Source organism: Rhinopithecus bieti, unplaced genomic scaffold (genome assembly GCF_001698545.2).
Source record: "Rhinopithecus bieti isolate Rb0 unplaced genomic scaffold, ASM169854v2 scaffold_14174, whole genome shotgun sequence".
Lineage (NCBI taxonomy): Eukaryota > Metazoa > Chordata > Mammalia > Primates > Cercopithecidae > Rhinopithecus > Rhinopithecus bieti.
Window position 1 is genome coordinate 450,238 of NW_016807844.1, and position 19,460 is coordinate 469,697.

The 19,460-nt window shown below is 33.1% G+C and overlaps 1 protein-coding gene across 1 annotated transcript in view; it reads right to left on the reverse strand.

Annotated features, from left to right (window-relative positions):
* Positions 1–19,460, reverse strand: part of DPP10 (dipeptidyl peptidase like 10) — a gene marked incomplete at its 3' end in the record, with an annotated part of 621,968 nt that overhangs the window by 425,438 nt on the left and 177,070 nt on the right. Inside the window, exon 3 of the mRNA XM_017883864.1 lies at positions 12,169–12,264. Within this exon, the coding sequence (XP_017739353.1) occupies positions 12,169–12,264 (96 nt within the window). The remainder of the gene's footprint in view (positions 1–12,168; positions 12,265–19,460) is intronic.

Genomic DNA, 19,460 nt, shown 5'->3' on the forward strand with positions numbered 1-19,460 from the left:
TAAAACTACTTTAAATTTCATATGGAATCAAAAAAGAGCCCATATCCCCAAGACAATCCTAAACAAAAGAACAAAGCTGGAGGTATCACACTACCTGACTTCAAACTACACTACAAGGCTATAGTCACCAAAACAGTATGGTACTGGTACCAAAACAGACATATAGACCAATGGAGTGAACAGAAACTTCAGAAATAACACCACACATTTACAGCCATCTGATCTTTGACAAACCTGACAAAAACAAGCAATGGGGAAAGGATCTCCTATTCAACAAATGGTGCTGTGAAAACTGACTAGTCATATGCAGAAAGCTGAAACTGGACACCTTCCTCACACCTTAAACAAAAAGTAACTCAAGATGGATTAAAGACTTAAATATAAAACCCAACACATTAAAACCCTAAACAAAACCTAGGCAATATCATTCAGGACATAGGCATGCACAAAGACTTCATAACGAAAATGCCAAAAGCAATTGCAACAAAAGCCAAAATTGACAAATGGTATCTAACTGAACTAAGGATCATCTGCACAGCAAAAGAAACTATCAGAGTGAACAGGCAACCTTCACTAGAATGGGAGAAAATTTCTGCAGTCTCTCCATCTGACAAAGTCTAATATCCAGAATCTACAAGGAACTTAAACAAATTTACAAGAAAAAAACAATCCCATCAAAAATGGGTGAAGGATAAGAAAAACACTTATCCAAAGAAGCCATGTAAACAGCCAACAAACATATGAAAAAAGCTCAACATCACTGATCATTAGAGAAATGCAAATCAAAACCACAATGCCATGCCAGTCAGAATGACAATTATTAAAAAGTTAAGAAACAATAGATGCTGCTGAGGCTGTGGAGAAATAGGAATACTTTTACACTGCTGGTGGGAATGTAAATTAGTTCAACCATTGTGAAAGACAGTATGGTGATTCCTCAAGAATCTAGAACCAGAAATACCATTTGACCCAGCAATTCCATTACTGGATATGTACCCAAAAGATTATAAAGACACATGCAAACGTATGTTTACTGCAGCACTACTTACAATAGCAAAGTTATGGAACCAACCCAAATGCCCATCAATGATAGACTGGATAATGAAAATATGGTACATATACACCATGCAATGCTATGCAGCCATAAAAAGGAATGAGATCATGTCCTTTGCAGGGACATGGATGAAGCTGGAAGCCATTATCCTCAGCAAACTAACACAGTAACAGAAAACCAAACACCAAGTGTTCTCACTCATAAGTGGGAGTTGAACAATGAGAACATATGGACACAGGGAGGGAAACAATACACACCAGGGCCTATTATTGGGTGGTAGGCAAGAGGAGGGAACTTAGAGGACAAATAAATAGGTGCAGCAAACCACCATGGCACATGTATACCAATGTCACAAACCTGCACGTTCTGCACATGTAAACCGGAACTTAAAGGAAAAAAAAAAAAAAAGAAAGAAAGAAAACGTGGCACATACATACCATGGAATACTATGTAGCCATAAAAAGAGCCAAATTATGCCATTTTACAACAACATAGATACAGTTTGAGACATTATCCTATGCTAATTAATGCAGAAACAAAAATACTAAAACTAAAAACCAAAACAAAAAACCACCACCACAAGTAAAGTGGGAACTAAACATTGGTTATCCATAGACATGAAGATGGGATCATTAGACACTGGTGGAAATAAGAGAGGGTAGGGAGGGAAGGAGGGAGGCTAGGTTTGGAAAATTATCTATTGGGTACTATGCTCACTAACTGGGTGACATATTCAATCATACTGCAAAACTCAGTATCATACAATACACCCAAGTAACAACCTGGTATACCCAGGTAACAACATGTACTCCTGAATCTAAAATAACAGTAGACAAAAAAGAATACATTTTATTAAAAATGAAAATATGCCCTAAGTTTCAGTTTCTTATTATGACTATCTGCAATGACCTCTTTCTTACCGTGTAAAATCAATGATATAAGAATTACATTTTCTCAAAATATCTAAACATTCCAATAAAATGGAAACATTCATATGCAATTACAAAGAAAATATTTCCTTATTCTTATCTCTCTTTCCCTTAATATTGTTTTCCTTAAGTCTATGTGTTTTAAAATTAATTTATAAACATTGTTAAATGTCAGTTTCATGATAATACAAAATTCACTTGAAGCATTTTCTCTACTCTAGTTTCTACCAAACATTAAACATGAAAGATGTGGCTTCTAGCCAGAACTCATCACTGAGTGAATCTGAGAGAAGTGGAAAAAACCTGTTTCTCAAGTTACTCATGTATAAAAGAAAAATAATGCCTATCCTGCCTCCCTAAGAAGGGTTTTCAAAAAAATGCAAATAAATAGCATATGTAGAAGTGCCCTAGAAAAGTAGAAACATATATGTAAATTTTGACTTACTGCACATATATTAGGTAAATTCCTATTACTAATATCTCCCACTTCAATTCCTATTACTAATATCTTCCATTTCAACAAAATAGCTGACAATTATCAGAGCAACTTCAAATTCTTGTGTTTCAAATTAAAAGTTAATACAGGGTTAATCTGCTAAATGAGATCAAACTATAACAATTACAGTAAAATAATCAAATATACATATTCTAATTACATGCCAATACTGAGTCATTCAACTTTATTTTCCACTACTTTTATACATATAGAGATCTCCTCCACACATACACAGCATTTTCCTTACAGTTAAACTTACACACTATGCTAATTTCTGTGATTTTGTCATAACACATCCTTGTTCTCCAAACAATGCCCTCTTTCATCCCCTGGGCTCATCTGTCCTCTAGACTGAGACTGATTTTTATCTTTTCCATCAAGACAAATCCAACTATCCTTAACTCAAACTGATCTCTCATAGTTGTAACATCTGTTTTTAAAAAATAATTACCCAGAAATGGATCACTTTAAAAAATAATTACCCAGAAATGGATCACCTAATTGTTGTTCACCTAATTGTTTTAGGCCTACTATTTTCATCTAGTTTCTATAGTCTCTGGGTACCATAATTATATTTGATTGCTTTCGAACATGTCAGCAGGACATGTATATATTAGTCATGATCATTACTGTATGCAAGTGAAGACTATATCAAATAAAAAGAGAGGCAGGGCATATACAGGAGCTCAAAAAAATAAAATGTGCCATGCGTACCCTGCATCATAGTAAAGAGAGAGATGTTGGATGTGAAGATGTGTTTTGGATTTTGGAGAAGGTTAATAAAAGTTCATCATAATTGGATTGAATATTTCCTGCAACTCTTCAGTTACATCTACTTTCTTTCCCATTCACAGCCTTTTGATTACAATTTGACTTCTAAGCCCAAGACAACTGGAAAGATATTGTGCTCAGTGAGGAAAAACCTCTTTATATTCCTAATGTCCTTGATCAAAGGAACAGTGTTTATTCTTCTTTATAACTTTGTATATAGATGGAAAGATAGATGTCAGTATCAATGTATCTATTAATCTATATTTGTGTTGATAAACAGATTTCCTGGGCCATCAAGGCCAAGACCAACAATTGTATAGCATACCAAAGGAGTATGAGGACACCAGATATTTTAGTGCAAACTTTTCAAATGTATACAGATTCCATCTGGAATACATGAAGTTCTATGCAGGGCACATATTTGAAGCTCAATAAATGCTTGTTGATGAACTCCAAACATAACTTTCATCCCATTTCCCCAAGCTTTTTTTTTTTATTTTAAAAATCAAAACATAGTTTTATATTTCAAGAAATAAGTGGTAACATAAATATTTAGCTTCTTTATTCTAAAGTTTAGTATGTATTTCAAATTCTCCTCTTTAAGTACTTGGAATCATGCATATCTAGGTCATAGAAATATATTTTTCATAACACACTTTTTTGTTCTAAAGTTACAAGAATTTTATCATAAATCCTTTCTCCTCCTTGTGTTTGGTTTAATAAGTATTGTCATTTAAGAACAAAACTGAAATCTTAAAAATATTTTCTTGAAGAAAACCTATTTAAGATTTTAAATTCCAAACAAAAGTTTGAATATCGTAGTTAGTATATAAGATTGCCACTGTATGATTTTTTATAGTAGATATTTCCATTTTATTGATTTCAAACAATTTTAATACAGATGAAATTTAATCTAAACTTTGGTAAAAGCACAATTTTACAAACAACATAGCAATAAATACAACTTTTTTGTCATTTGGAGAGAAGTAAATATGCTTCATGGTAAGCTTTTTAAGCATTTCTTTAGTTTTAGTAGGAAATTATCTACTCTTAATAGGAAGATACTTTGTCATACATAACTCTGAAAAGAAAAGTCAGCCTTGATAACAATGATTTATATTCTGAATCTCATTTACAAGTCTCGGGTCTGTGAATCAGGAACTAGGTATGTCATAATTTCAATAGCCTCCTATGTGTTTTACTTTTATTTGATTTTAAAGTTTTAATCTTTATTGTAGATTTGGGGTTATACGTGTGGATTTGTTACAAGGTATATTTTATAATACTGAGATTTGGACTTCTATTGATCCCAGTTACCCAAATAGTGAACATAATTCCCAAAAGGAAGTTTTTCATGCCTTGTTCCCCTTCTCTGCTCCCCACCTTTGCAGTCACTAATATTGGTTGTTCCTGTCTTTATGTCTGCCTGTACTCAAGATTTAGCTCCCACTTATAAGTGAGAATGTGTGATATTTAGATTTGTTTCTGCATTAATTCATTTAGGATATTGGCTTCCTGCTGCATCCATGTTGCTGCAAAATACGTGCTTTGGTTCATTTTTATGGCTGCACAGTATTCCACAGCGTATATGTACCACATTTTCTTTATCCACTCCACCATTTTGGGGTACCTAGGTTGATTTCATGTCTTTGCTATTATTAATAGTGCTGCAAAGAACACGCAAATGTATGGGTCTTTTTGGTAGAACAATTTATTTTCCTTTGGGTATATACCCATTAATAAGATTGCTAGTCCAATGTTAGTTCTGTTGTAAGTTCTTTGAGGAATCTTCAAATTGCCTTCCATAGTGGCTGAACTAATTTACATTTTTACCAACACCATAGAGGCATTCACTTTTCTCCACAGCCTCACCAACATTTGTTATTTTTGACTTTAAAAAAAAAAACCCTTTTGGGGTTAAGGGTACTATTCAGGTTTGTTATATAGATAAATTGCATGTTGCAGAGGTTTGGATTAGTGGAAGAAAAAAGAATATAATAAACTACAGGAAATATTATGTCTCAATCTATTGGGAAAGAATGAAGTGAAACTGCTGTTATAAGGGTCCATGCCTCTTAAGTCTAATAGTCATTGCTGTGCTAAGAACATTCTATTCTCCCAGGTTCAGTAACCTCACATTCCTCTCTGTACCTCCTTCTACAGATCTTTGAGAAAAAAGCACATGCAGAATAATAAAATTAATATTTGTCCAGCTTAATGTATCTACATTTTAATGAGAATTTTAGTAACCATTTACTTGTTAGATTTGAATTTCAAACTAAAGTTTGAATATCCGTAGTTAGTATATAAAATTGCCATAGTATGAAACAGCTGAATGCTTATTGAAAATTTAGAAAATATAGACAGAAAGGAAAAAAATACAAACAACTCAATCACTCTAACAGAAAATTATTTAATATTTTGGCATATTGAATTCTAGTATTATTTTCTTTGTATATACAGGTGTGTGTATGTATGTAATGCAATTGTGAATACACTATATATATAAAATTCCATATTATGCTACTGGTAATTAAAATGTTATCTGCACATTTCAATGTCATTAATTTTTTAAATATTAATTTTTATGGCTGCTTAGTATTCCATTAAATACAGGCAAATTGATGTACCTGACCATATACCTCATTGTGTGCATCTAGAATCTATGCAATTTTTGTCTTTATAAATTATGTTGCAAGAAAAATACACATTATCTTCAAGAGCCTCATGAATATAAATTCAACTTTATTGTATTAAACTATCAATTTGGTTGATGATTATAAAAAAATAACATTTGGTCAAGAAGATACAAAATAAGATAAAAATAAGATAATTTTGACTGGGGGCTGAATATAGGCCAAAGGGCAGGTAATAATGTCTTTGGAGTTAGAAATAGCTCCTTGTGCACTGTCAAACCCAATAACTTCTGCAGTTCAACCAAGTTAAGTTGGTGGACAATAATTGCAGTATGATAAATTGGTGTCAAACAAGCAAAAAACAATATAGATGTATTTTTTAGTTTTCCTATTTATGGTTCCCCTAATTATTATAAATATTATTGATATTATTTATAATATTATCATTGTAAATAATTGTAAAATATTGATATTATTTACAAAATTATTGTAAATGTTATTGATATTATTTACAATAATGTCTCTTGTTTTTCATACAGGCTACAAGAGTGACTTTTCACTGCCTCTTCAATATCCTGCATATATTATGAGAATGAGACATCCCAGCACATTTAATAAGAAATGTCAGGTGTTCAGAGCATCTCTAAAATCAGTTATATGAACCTCTACCATTTGAAGATCCACAAGGCTACAGACCTTGACTTTTCATTTATAATTTTTCTTTCTTTTCTTTTTTAACATTTTACCTATTATCTTCACTTTTGACATATTTTTACTCACTTATACTTTGTATTATGCTTCTAGCTATGGCACTAATATCCTCACTCTGAATGAAGAAACCAAGCCTTCAGAGGCTTAAATAACTTGCTGAAAGGCCATGATTTACCTTGATTTAATGAGTCTCCCATTTCCACATATTATACTGTCACACATTACAAAGACAGCAGGTTAAAATATCTGTGTTGGAATCTCATGTAACAAGTGAGTTTATTTTTTTCCAACCTGAGTCCAATAAGATCAAAATAAAACCCAAAGCCTCACATATTATCACTTATCACAGCATGTCATTTTTCAAAAGAAATGTGAAACAACTTCCATCCCATTATATATACAACTGTTCTCGTTATGATAACGAAACTATTTATGGAGCACTCATTGAATACTGATAGTTATTCCTCATGGTTTATTGTCTCCTAGGGAAGGACTGTGCTAAGAGTGTTGTTGTCTTACTGCAGCCAGTTGGTGAAGGGTTGGCCACTGGTCCAGAACAGGTAAGTTTAAATGTGGGTACATTTTAAAAACTTTAATAGCAATTTGATATTGCTGCAGGTTCATAACAAATGGTAAGTGGACTAATATCGCTGAGCAGGTGTTGTCAAACTCATGGGGTGGGCAAATGACACACTAGCTGCACAGTAAAATCTCACTATATGATGGTATGTCTGTCTCCTGAAACCTAGATGTATTTAAAATTTACAACACATTTTTTGATCAAATGATAACTTTAATGGCTTACACTCTACCAGATAAATTTTGGAACTGTCTACTGACACAGAGTAGAAGAAAAGATTTAAAAATAAAATACGCTTGATTCATTTTATATAATAGCTCAAAATGAATATCCTGATATTGCTAAAGTTGCAATATACCCATGTAACAAACCTGAACATGCACCCCAAATCTAAAATAAAAGTTAAAATAATAAAAAAAAAAACTATGTAAACACACACATTTATTGAAAAAAAATTGAGAAAAACAAAATAAGCAAAAAGAAAGGGATAATCTGGAGAAAATCACTGTTACACAATAGACAATGTGATATCACATACTATGAATGCTGTTTTGAAGTCACTTTGTTCATTTTTCTAGAACATGATCAAGTCAATAAACGTGTGTATAAACTCTAGTTTTAGTGACTGTATAAGTTACCACTATATGAATGTACCTGGGGTAATAAACATATTATTGTAGTATTCAACATGAACAAATTGTGTTGGGACTCAGAAAATGATACCTCGAAGTATGGCATGGTGGTATGCTGAGTATGCTGAACTGACTAAGATATTGGAAGGCAGTCTCAGAAGCAAAGTCTATATCTGACCTTCTTCTGCCTCCCTGTCTCCTACCTCTCTGCCATTCCTGAAGCAAGAAATAGAAAACAGATTCCTCTACCCCAGAAAAGGTTATAAAAACTAGCAATCCCATGACAAGGTATATACCCCAAAAAATTATAAATCATTTTACTATAAAGACACATGCAGACGTATGTTTACTGCAGCACTATTCACAATAGCAAAGACTTGGAACCAACCCAAATGCCCATCAATGGTAGACTGGATAAAGAAAATGCGGCACATACACCATGGAACACTATGCAGCCACAAAAAAAGGGTGAGTTCATATATGCTTTGCAGGGACATGGATGATGTTGGAAACCATCATTCTCAGCAAATTAACACAAGGACAGAAAACCAAACAATGCATGTTCTCACTCATAAGTGGGAGTTGCACAATGAGAACACATGGACATAGGGAGGGCAGCATCACACACCAGGGCCTGTCAGGGGGTGGGGGACTAGGGGAGGGATAGCATTAGGGGAAATACCTAATGTAGATGAAGGGTCGATGGGTGCAGCAAACCACCATGGCACGTGTATACCTATGTAACAAACCTGCATGTTCTGCACTTGTACACTAGAACTTAAAGTGTAATAATAATTAAAAAAGAAACTATCATCCCTCTTTCCAAGCAAACCATAAAATCTAAAAATATTTTAACCTTCCTCTGCTTTTCTGTGTAAGAGCTGTCACAAGGAAATGCACTGACCTACCTTTCAGATAATAGATCATAAGACCCTCTTTCCAGGGGAGTTCTGCTTTATATCTGGAAGGATGAAATGCTACACAGGGAGGCCAAGAAGGACCTGAACAGGTAAGACTTACTGGGCTTCTCCCTCATTTTATTATCATTAGAGTATAACCTTTTTGTCCAGTCACACTTCAATACACTGTCCATGCTTTATTTAACCTAAGCATACAAATGGACAGTTTTCCCCAGTCCTTTGATTCTTCATTTCTAAAGTCTTCCAAGTGACATAAAACTTTGATTAAATAAGTTTGTTATGCTTTTCTCTTCTTAACTGTTCTTTCGCTACAGCAGTGTCGGCTGTGACCTTTATGATGGGTGAGGAAGGCTATCATACCTTTCCACCCTACAACAGCAATGAGGTCTGTGACAATGAGATTGTCAGGGAGGCACTTGATAAATATGTTAGATATGAGGATGACACATCAGAGCAAAACAATGAAAGAGGTCAAGTTTTATACTTAAGCATAATGATTAAAGCAGCCTCTGCCTTTTACTAGGTGTGTGTTCGGATAAGTTTCTGAGTTAAGTCTCAGTTTTCTGGGGTTAACTTTAATATCATATGCAGTCCTATGAAATATGTACATACAGCATCGATCACAGAGCCTCAATAGAAGGCACTCAATGTTAGATCTTTCTTTGGTGATCAATTGATTATCAAATGTGTGTGGTTAGATGAATAACTTCAAATAAGATGGATTTTCAAATTTCAAGGTGATCTCCCTAGAATGAAGATGCTATAAAAATGTAGATTTCAAAGATATGAGCAGACTTGGGGTAAGGCCATTGTTGAGCTAACCATGAACAGGGGCACCCATCCGAGGCTTCAGTGATGTTCTCAGATACATATTTTTGAGACCAGCATAACGAATGGCATCGCCTCACTATAACCTACACATGTCAGGGCCGTCTAGACTCCCTCCTTCCCCTTGACCAATAATGCATTAAGCATTTCCGTGATGACCTCCAATAATTGAATGATGCTTCCAAATAAGCTTAGCTTGAACTCCTTCAAGTGACTTATGTACTAAGAAAACCAGTTGAGACATCACTTGAGAATAAAGAAAAAGCTCACATGTTACATTTAGATATAATTGTTGATAACGAGGCCAAGGTTACACATCCTACTCATATATTTCCCATTGAATTTCCAGGCTATGTGAAGAATATGTAAATAGGCCAAGTATCTAGTACTTGCTAGAAAGATCTGGGTTGGATAAAAGCACAAATCCACTCGTATACTTAAAAAGTAACTCAGTGCACACAATCTACAGACACTGAGAAGGTCCTTCGATGGTATTTATAAAGACTGCATGCTTTCAGAGCTCATGTTCTGTTTATTGCAATTTAAAGAGATGTCTTTATGGCAAACTCTTTATAAAAATTATATATTTAGGTATCACTTAGAACATTATAATAACACTGCAGCTTTCTCCCAGGATGCCTTCTCAGGATCAAATTTAATCAATGATTAATAAAGAAAATACTTGAAAAACGATAAACTCCAAATATATTATTTTGGTAACCTATGAAGTATAAGAGTAGAATCTGTGTCCTAGATATTGAAATATGGCTTAATTTAGCACGCAGTTCACTACTTAAATATCTGTCCTGTCCTTTGGAGTTTCAATATCACAGTGTCAGCTATACACAGGAGTAAATGCCTCTAAATAGTCCAAGCCAACCTGAGAAGGGAGATGAGACCTGTAATTTTTCATGCTTTCCAAAGTCAAAGACCACAAAATTTCTATAATTTGTCCAAAAACATGGTGAATAAAACAAGATTATTCAGCATTTCAAATCTAACAACTCATAACACTACTGTTAAAAAAATTCTAGCAACTTTCATTTTGTCATTTCTCTCAATAGAAAATATTTGCTACAGAATAAACAGGTGATTGGCATAATTGTAATCACACATTAGAAGAATTATTTGTGAGAGATTTGCATATTTGGACAATGGTGATGATACATCTTTTTAATTAGCCTTCTTTAGCCACAGCATTTGTTATAGTGTACATGTGAAACAATCATAGTGCAAAGCAAAAATATGTCTAGCCTCAAATTTATAAACAATTCAAAATAAAATACACAGATTTGTTAAGAAAAATGCTACCTTGTGTTCTTCACACACAATATCATTACCACAATACACATTTATCTTCCAACTGATTTCAATTAAAATTTCAGTTCATGTGAAAATGAGACTGCATATCAATTAAAATTATTCATTCATTTATTCAAAACACAGATCTCGAGTGTCTACAGATCTCCAAGAGACATATCAGTGTCAAGTAAACACATGCGATTTGGCCTTTGCCCTCGTGGGTTAAATTACATTCTTTTTATAGCTCCCATAAATTAAGGCTTAATTCACCAGCATAAATACACTTAATTAGAGTCAGAGAGAAGAAGGAATGGACTGTAAATATGATGATCTTTATTAGATACAAGGGCAAGTCTCCTTTCATCTATTATACAAATATTACACTCTATGCCTTGCAAATAAGCAAAGATATTATGCCCAAATAAAGTGAAGGGGAAAGATTAACAGCTATCCAACCATAATGATTAGTATGGTTGGGCAAATTAGAATATTCAAAGGATTAAAAACTGATTTTCTTTTCACCAACACATTATGCCCTTATTATCTTCCATAAAGACAAAGCGAAGTCCATGAAGCCACTCAGTGATTTTATTTTCTTATTTTTATGTCAAAGATTGACTTAAGAGAACCTAAGGAGTCCCACTTGCCAGGCGAGAAAAGAAATAAAGTACCATATATTTCCAAGTTATTTCCAAGTCATTTCAACTTTGCATAGAGTCTACTAGTTCGTAACACTTAAGCTTAAAAGAAAAGCCACAGAGAAAACAAAACCAATCATATTGTCACATTTGAAGCACTTAACATTTCTATGTACTAGCTCCCAAAACGTACACTGTCAAACTAAGAAAAATTATCTAGGGATGTGCTAGAGATGTAATACATCCTTAAAGTCATATAACTAATGATCATGAGAGCAGCAGACACAAAACTGTCAACCCAATGTTTGTCAAATAATTTATTGACGCCCTATCTTAGGAATTGATTTGCTCTCACAAGAACCAAGGTTTTAATTTGAATGATACCCATGTAATCTTTGAAGCATACTTTCAATTAAAATATTAACTACATATATCTTTTTTTCTTTTTTAGATGGAGTCTCACTCTGTCACCCAGGCTGGAGTGCAGTGGTGTGATCTTGGCTCACTGCAACATCTGCCTCCCGGGTTCAAGCGATTCTACTGCCTTGGCCTCCCAAAGTGCTGGGATTACAGGCAAGAGCCTCTGTGCTCAGCTTACAAATATCATTTTTAAAAATTTTAATTATACAGAACTCAAAATGAATTCAATGTTTAAAAAGATAGACACTTACCATTGATCCATCGAGCCTCTGGATCGTGAAGCACAAAGTCTTTCCTAAAGAGGTCTTCTAAAGACAATCTGGTTTCTGACGAATTTGTGAGTTCATCTAAAACAAAGGAAATTCTAAATTAGATGCCTATCTTATGTTTGCTTTTTAAAAGGAACAAATTACAAAATTTGGAATATTTGCTCTAAAAAATATATTAACTAGATAACAATATAAAGTGACCATTTTGACACATTTTTTGGCATTCGAACTTTGTTTAATGACTTTTTAAATAAATGGAACTATTTTTACTATTAAAATTGTCTTGATCTGGTACAAATTGAATAGAGCAATCCCATGTTATGTATTAGTAATATAATACGAAAGCAGTTAAGAATTCCTGTTGTATATTGTACCCCAAAAGGCAGATTTTCTACCATTTAACTATAATTCAGCCGCTTATTTTCTAAACTCATGTTGACATATTGTTTCATTGGAAATGTACAGTTTTGTTGTAAAAACCAAAGACGGTAGACTTGAGGGACTTAAATATGTGTGACTAAACTCTGAAGTCAGAAAGAAGTTCACCAAGGAAATAGAATAATTACCTACTTCCACCCAACAAATACAAAGTAGATTTGACTTAAATGTAAAGTTCAAATAATAAAATACTAGAATATTAATGATAACATACACATTTTATACTACTTTTTAATAGATAAGTTAGGTGTATTCCTCTTTCTACATTACAAAATACAAGAAATGAAAAGATAACAAGGCTTGAATACTAAAATCAGGCATCACAAACACCCTTTTACATGCAAGAGGTTATAGACAGGAATATTGCATTTTCTTTGCAAAATAATAGCATTGTTTATTTGCTGTATAAATTCATCTTTGTGACTTTTCAGCTATGACCTTCACTTCGGTTGAAAATAAAATGTCAAGGATATATACTAACCTCATTAGATTTTATTTTTAAAAGGTTCAGCACTTATTACAGCAAGAGCTCTGCTTTTTTCCAGCTGAAAAGCTGGGGCAAAGAGTCAATAACTTCAAATGCAATTCCTTTTCACATAAATCAATCACATATTTAACCCATAAAATAACTGCCAAGAAAAATTTGAAAAAAATATTATAGTAACAATAGTGAGTATCATTTGATTATAATTTTAGCCTAAGACATTGTGATTGTATAGAGATTTGCAAAATGAAATGCTGTTAGGTGATGATAAATACTTGATCATTTGCCTGGCAGTCCGAAACACCAGAATTTCTTAATTCATTCACAAATTTTCTAGTTTCATTCAAAAAATTTCAAGGCAACAGTGAAGTATTGTAAAGGAAAGGAGACATATCTCTGTCCTGTCCTGAGGGGTTTGCACATGCTTAACAAAAAATATAACAGATGTCAGGCCAGGCGCAGTGGGTCATGCCTGTAATCCCAGCACTTTGGGGGTCCAAGGCAGGTGGATCACTTGAGGTCAGGAGTTCGAGACCAGCCTAGCCAACATGGTGAAACTCCGTCTCAACCAAATTATATAAAACAAAAAATTAGCCTGGCGTGGTGTTGCACATCTGAGGTCCAGCTACTTGGGAGGCTGAGGTGCGAGAACTGCTTGAACCCAGGAGGCAGAGGTTGCAGTGAGCTGAGATCATACCACTGTACCACTATACTCCAGCCTGAGAGACAGGGTGAGACTTTGTCTAAAAAAGCAAATTATACACACACACACACACACACACACACACACACACACACACACACACAGAATAGATGTCAGTATAAGGATAGAGAGTGCTAAATGAGTTTGGAAAAAGGAAATGTCTCACGAAAAAAACAGAGAAGGCCTTACTTAAATATAAAATGACCAACTCTCACTAATTCCTGGGTAAGAATGCAAAATGGTACAGTCACTTTGGAAAATAATCTGGCATTTTCTTATAAAACTAAACAAATTATTTTCATACCATCCAGTAATCATGCTCCTTGGTATTTACCCAAAAGGAGTTAAAATGTATTAACACAGAAAATCTACACACAGATGTTTGTAGCAGCTTTTTAAACAATCGCCAAAATTGGAAAGCAACCCATATGTCATTCATTAGGTGAATGGCTAAATAACCTAGATAAATTGGTTATTATTCTGTGCTAAAAAAATGAGCTATCAAGCCATGAAAAGATACAGAGGAAACTTAAATACATATTATGAAGTGAAAGAAGCCAACAAGAAAAGGCTACACAGTGTATAATTTCAACTACATGACATTTTGAAAAAGCAAAATATAGAGATAGTAAAAATACCAGTGGTTGCTAGGAATTGTGAGGTAAGGAATGAGCAGGTGAACATAGAGAATTTTTATGGTAGTGAAGTTATTCCACGTGGTCCTACAATAGTGGATAAATGTCCTTATTTACTTGTCCAAACCCGTAGAACACAATCCACTGGAGAGTGAATCCAAACCGACTTTGGGTGATAATGATGTGGCAATATAGGTTCATCAGTGATAGCAAATGTGCCACTCTAGGGGCGGGGGATGTTGATAATGGGGGAAGCTATGCATATATCAGGCACAGGGGGGTTGGTGGAAGAGAATATGGGAAATTCCTTTCCTGTAACTTTCACTCAATTTTGCTGTGAATATAAAATTTCTCTGAAAAATAATCTATTAGCAAATAAATAAATAAATAAATAAATAAATAAATAAACAAACAAAAACCCCTGGGTACTACAGGTTTCAAAAGGCAGAGGAAGGGAATACTAGGCGTAGGAGAAGGAGGAAGAACATTTGAGATAAAATCCGGAATTCAGCTTCCATCATAAAAGTATGGGATTTTAATCGGATGAGCTAATTCTATTAGGGTTTCAGAAATATATTCATTCTATGAAGTATCTCAATAAAACCAAGGTTTGACATAAATTTCAACATTTTAAATTTCCCTATCACATAAATTTACCATTATTTGTCTAATCAGATCCCTTCCATTTTAGAGAATTATATTTTACCATCTATATTTGATAAACATTGACTTATTTGATACAATAAATTTACATAGGTAAAGGTGAGAGGTAGGCATGTGCTTATTTCAGTGAGAGAGATAATGCTAACACAAACTATTAAATAATGATCCTTATCTATTACATTTCAAATAGTAACTGTATTGTATATAAAGATCTTTTATATGTATGCATCTGTTTGTCCTCTAAAAATATTTAGTTTCTTCCTAATGAGTTCCACATATTTCATTTACATTTTTAAGAAGATGTTAATTTAAGAAAAGGCTGTAAGTCCACCACATCAAATAATCTTATTTTCAAATACATTTAAAAAAATATTTTGGTAATTTTCAAACATGGTATCTTTCATGTGAGCTTTAAAATCATATTACAACTCATTCAAATAGAAATTTTATTAAAATAACACTATATATATTATACACATACACACAACAGTGTAAACTGGAAAATTTTAAACATTTCACAGTAAGGCTTTTCATTCAGAAATATTCCATCCTCATTTTATGTACATTAATACTATTTTATCTTTGATTTTTCATATAAGTCCTTTACCTTTCCAACTGACTTTAGTGCAAATTATATATAGTTTGTTACTGTAAACTGAGTATTTCCCATTCTCATTCTAAATTATTTTTATACCCATAAGGTTAATGATTACACCATATCACATTTTCTTAGATATTTCAATTATGAATTTTATTTTATACATATTAAATTATAGCATCTGTAAAATATTATTTTTTTATTTCTTTTCCAAAGTTTAAGCAACTAATTACACTATGTATGCATTTGCTTCCCAGATAATTGAAGATTCATATGAAGTTGCAAGAAATATTACAGAGAAATTCTGTGTACCCTTCATTCAGTTTCTCTCAATGACAAGCAACATCCTGCATAATAATATCATGAAAAGAAACTGATATTGATATACTCCATCAACCTTACTCAATTTCCCCAGTTTTATATGTATTCATTTATTCACGTGCATTCTTGTGTGTTTAGTTCTATGCAACTGCATCACATGTGACCAGCACCAAAGTCAAGAACAGTCCCGTCACTAGGATTTCTTGTGCTACCCTTTTACTAATCGTCCCCCCCACCCAATCCCTTGGCAATCAACCGCTACTCTGTTCTCCATCTTTAAAATTCTGTAATTTTAAGAATGCTATATAATCAGAATCATACCATACCTAAGCTTTTGGATTGACTTTTATCACTCAGAATAATTCCCTTGAGATCCATTCAAGTCGTTGAGTGTATCAATAATCTATTCCTTTTGATGACTGAGTAATATTCCAGGGTATTGATATACCATTCATTAACTCTTCACTCACTGAAGAACATTTGAGTTATTGTTATTTCTGGTTTGGGGATATTATAAATAAAATTACTAAAACATTTGTTTATAGATTTTGTACAAACATAAATTTTCTTTTATCTGAGACAAATGCCCAAATATGAAGTTGCTGAGTCAAATGTAAACACATTACAGTTTTATTTAAAAATTCCGTATGCTTTTTTACCGTAGTTGTATCATTTTACATTCTCACTAGCAACGTATAAATGATCTAGTTTCTCTGCATCCTTGGCAGCATTTGGTGCCATTTAAAAAAATGACTATTCTTACACATATGTAGTGATATCCCCTTGTGGTTTAATTTGCATTTCTCTAATAGCTAATGAGGTTGAACATCATTTAATGTGTTTATTTATGATCCCCATACAGTCTTCAGTGAAATATCTGCTCATATCATTCGTCCATTTTGTAACTGAATTATTTTGTTGGTGTGTTTGTTTAACTGCTGCATTTGAAGAGTTCTTCATCTATTCTAAATACAAATCCTTTGTCAGATACGTGAATTTCAAATATTTCCCTCCAGTCTGTAACTTGTCTTTTCACCCTCTTTAGAAAATGTTTTGTGGAGAAAAAGTTATCAATATTTGTGAGGTCCAGGTAATCAATTTTTCCTTTTATGAAACATGCTTTTGTTTTCAAGTCTAACAATGTTTCGCCTATTTCCTGGTCTTGAAACTTTCTCCTATGGCTTTTTCCTAAGAAATGTTATAGTTTTATATTTCACATATTAGTCCCTGTTCTATTTTGAGTTGCTTTTGTATATTTTGCACATGGCATGAGGCTTAATGTGAAGTTTTGTTTGTTTGCTGGTTTATTTTGTTTTGTGTCTATGGATGACTAATTGTTCCAACTTCGTTTTTGAAAAGCATTTGTTTAATTCTAGTGAATTATTTCATTAACTTGAATGTGAAAAATGATATTGAGCTGGGCAAGGTGGCTCATGTCTATAATCCCAGCTGCTTGGGAGGCTGAGGCAGGAGGATCAGTTGAGTTTAGGAGTTAGTTCAAGGTTAAAGTGAGTTATGACTGTGCCACTACACCACTGCATTCCAGCCTGGGCAAGAGAGTGAGACCTAATCCCTAAAACTAAAAAAAAATTAATTAAAAAAAAAACACAAAACAATGCTGAATGATCACAGTGTCAGCAACATTCCTGTCTTTCTTTCCATTATGAAATAATCATTATTTCTTTCCAGACTCTTATACAAACATATTATTTTCTTTAATACATTGATATAAAAATTACATAAATAAAATCTCCTGTTTACAACCACCCTATATGGCTGTAACAAAATCCAACCATATTGAATTCTTATTTCTATACTATTACATTAATACGTTAAACTTTTATTTAAATATTTACATCTGTTAATAAATAAAATTACACAGTCCTTTGTTTTCTATTCTGTATTATATTGATCACTTAGCACATTAACACATTTATCAAATATTTTTGAAGTTGTATTTATTTTCTGTATTATAGAAAAATTTACTAATTTTAATAATAAGAATATTTTTTAACTCCAATTGCCCCTGGAACTTATTCTAAAACCAGCCCTTCAAAGTAATTCAAACACTTGTAAATAAATCTTCTGTTTAAACAATAATGAGGAGAGATTATGTAATTTAAGAATTAATTCATTTGACTTTATTGAATACTGAGAATACTATATACTTTATTCATTTCTTTGTTTTTTTCTTCTTCTGTGTTTCTTTCTTTGTTCCTTTTCTTAAATTTTCCTTAGCTGCCTACCCTGAGGTCTCTTGAATTTTTCATTCCTAGAATAAAGACTCCTTCCTCACACATATAATGAATAACAGCCTCTAAGGCTAACTTCTATCCCCTATCTTTTTTTTTTTTTTTTTTTTTTTGAGCAGGCTTCCCCCCGTCTCATCATAATCATTTGGGTTGCTCATCCTTTGCAACCAATCCTCTCACTTCTGAATGTCCCCCAAACCCTACTGGGTATTAGTATCCTCATTTCACAGAGAAACAGGCTCAGCAATGTCGACAAAGACCACATAACTAGTAAGTGGCAGAGCTGAAACTTGAACCTGCATCTCTCTGACTTTAGGTTTTCTTTGTTAAACTATACTGTCCCAAAAATAAGTTTTCTTTCCTTTTCTCTTTAATAATGTATTAATAGCATCTTTTCACAAGACAATATACAATCTTATAAAAATATTTTAAGAATATTCTTACTGCCTTTTAGCCACAAGAAATAGCTGAAATCCAACTCTTTAGTGTAAGCCCCTCTGGACCTTATTAGCATCCCATTCTGCCTCAACTTGCCCAGGAAGGTAATATTAGCATAATCTGTTTTCTCAAAGAGACAAATGTCACAGCATTCACAAAAATGTAGGATTTTTTTTTTTTTTTTTTTTTTTTGCTTTCTTCAAGACAATTGTCTGCAATATGACTTAAATTCCAAGCTTACCCTCTGCACTTTGTTACAGGCAATTTATAGTTACAACAGGACTCAGTCATCAGCAAACATTTATTACTCACATTGCAACCTAATTTAGCAGGAACTTAATTTATGTTAGAATCAGACCCAGGGAGAATCACCTAGAGAAATCTTGCTATTTGATATATTTAAATAATTTTCTCTTTATTTTTACCTAACAAACAGAGAAATCTGGATGTCAATCATTCATCTCAATCGCTCACACTGAGCAATGAGAAGGCGGTTCAGAAGAAAAGTATTAGACTGTAAATCATTTTAAGAGACGTTCTTTCATATAAAGCTCCTTTCTTATTAATCTTTAGAGAAAGAAATTCTAAAATCAATACTTAGTCCCTAATGTAAAGAAAATACTGCTAGAATTTAATATTCACCTCTTATAGGCTGTTCTCTTTACTAGCAAGGTATTTGAGAACATACCTCATCTTTAGTGATTCTGTAACAAAACATAAGGCACAATTATATATATATATA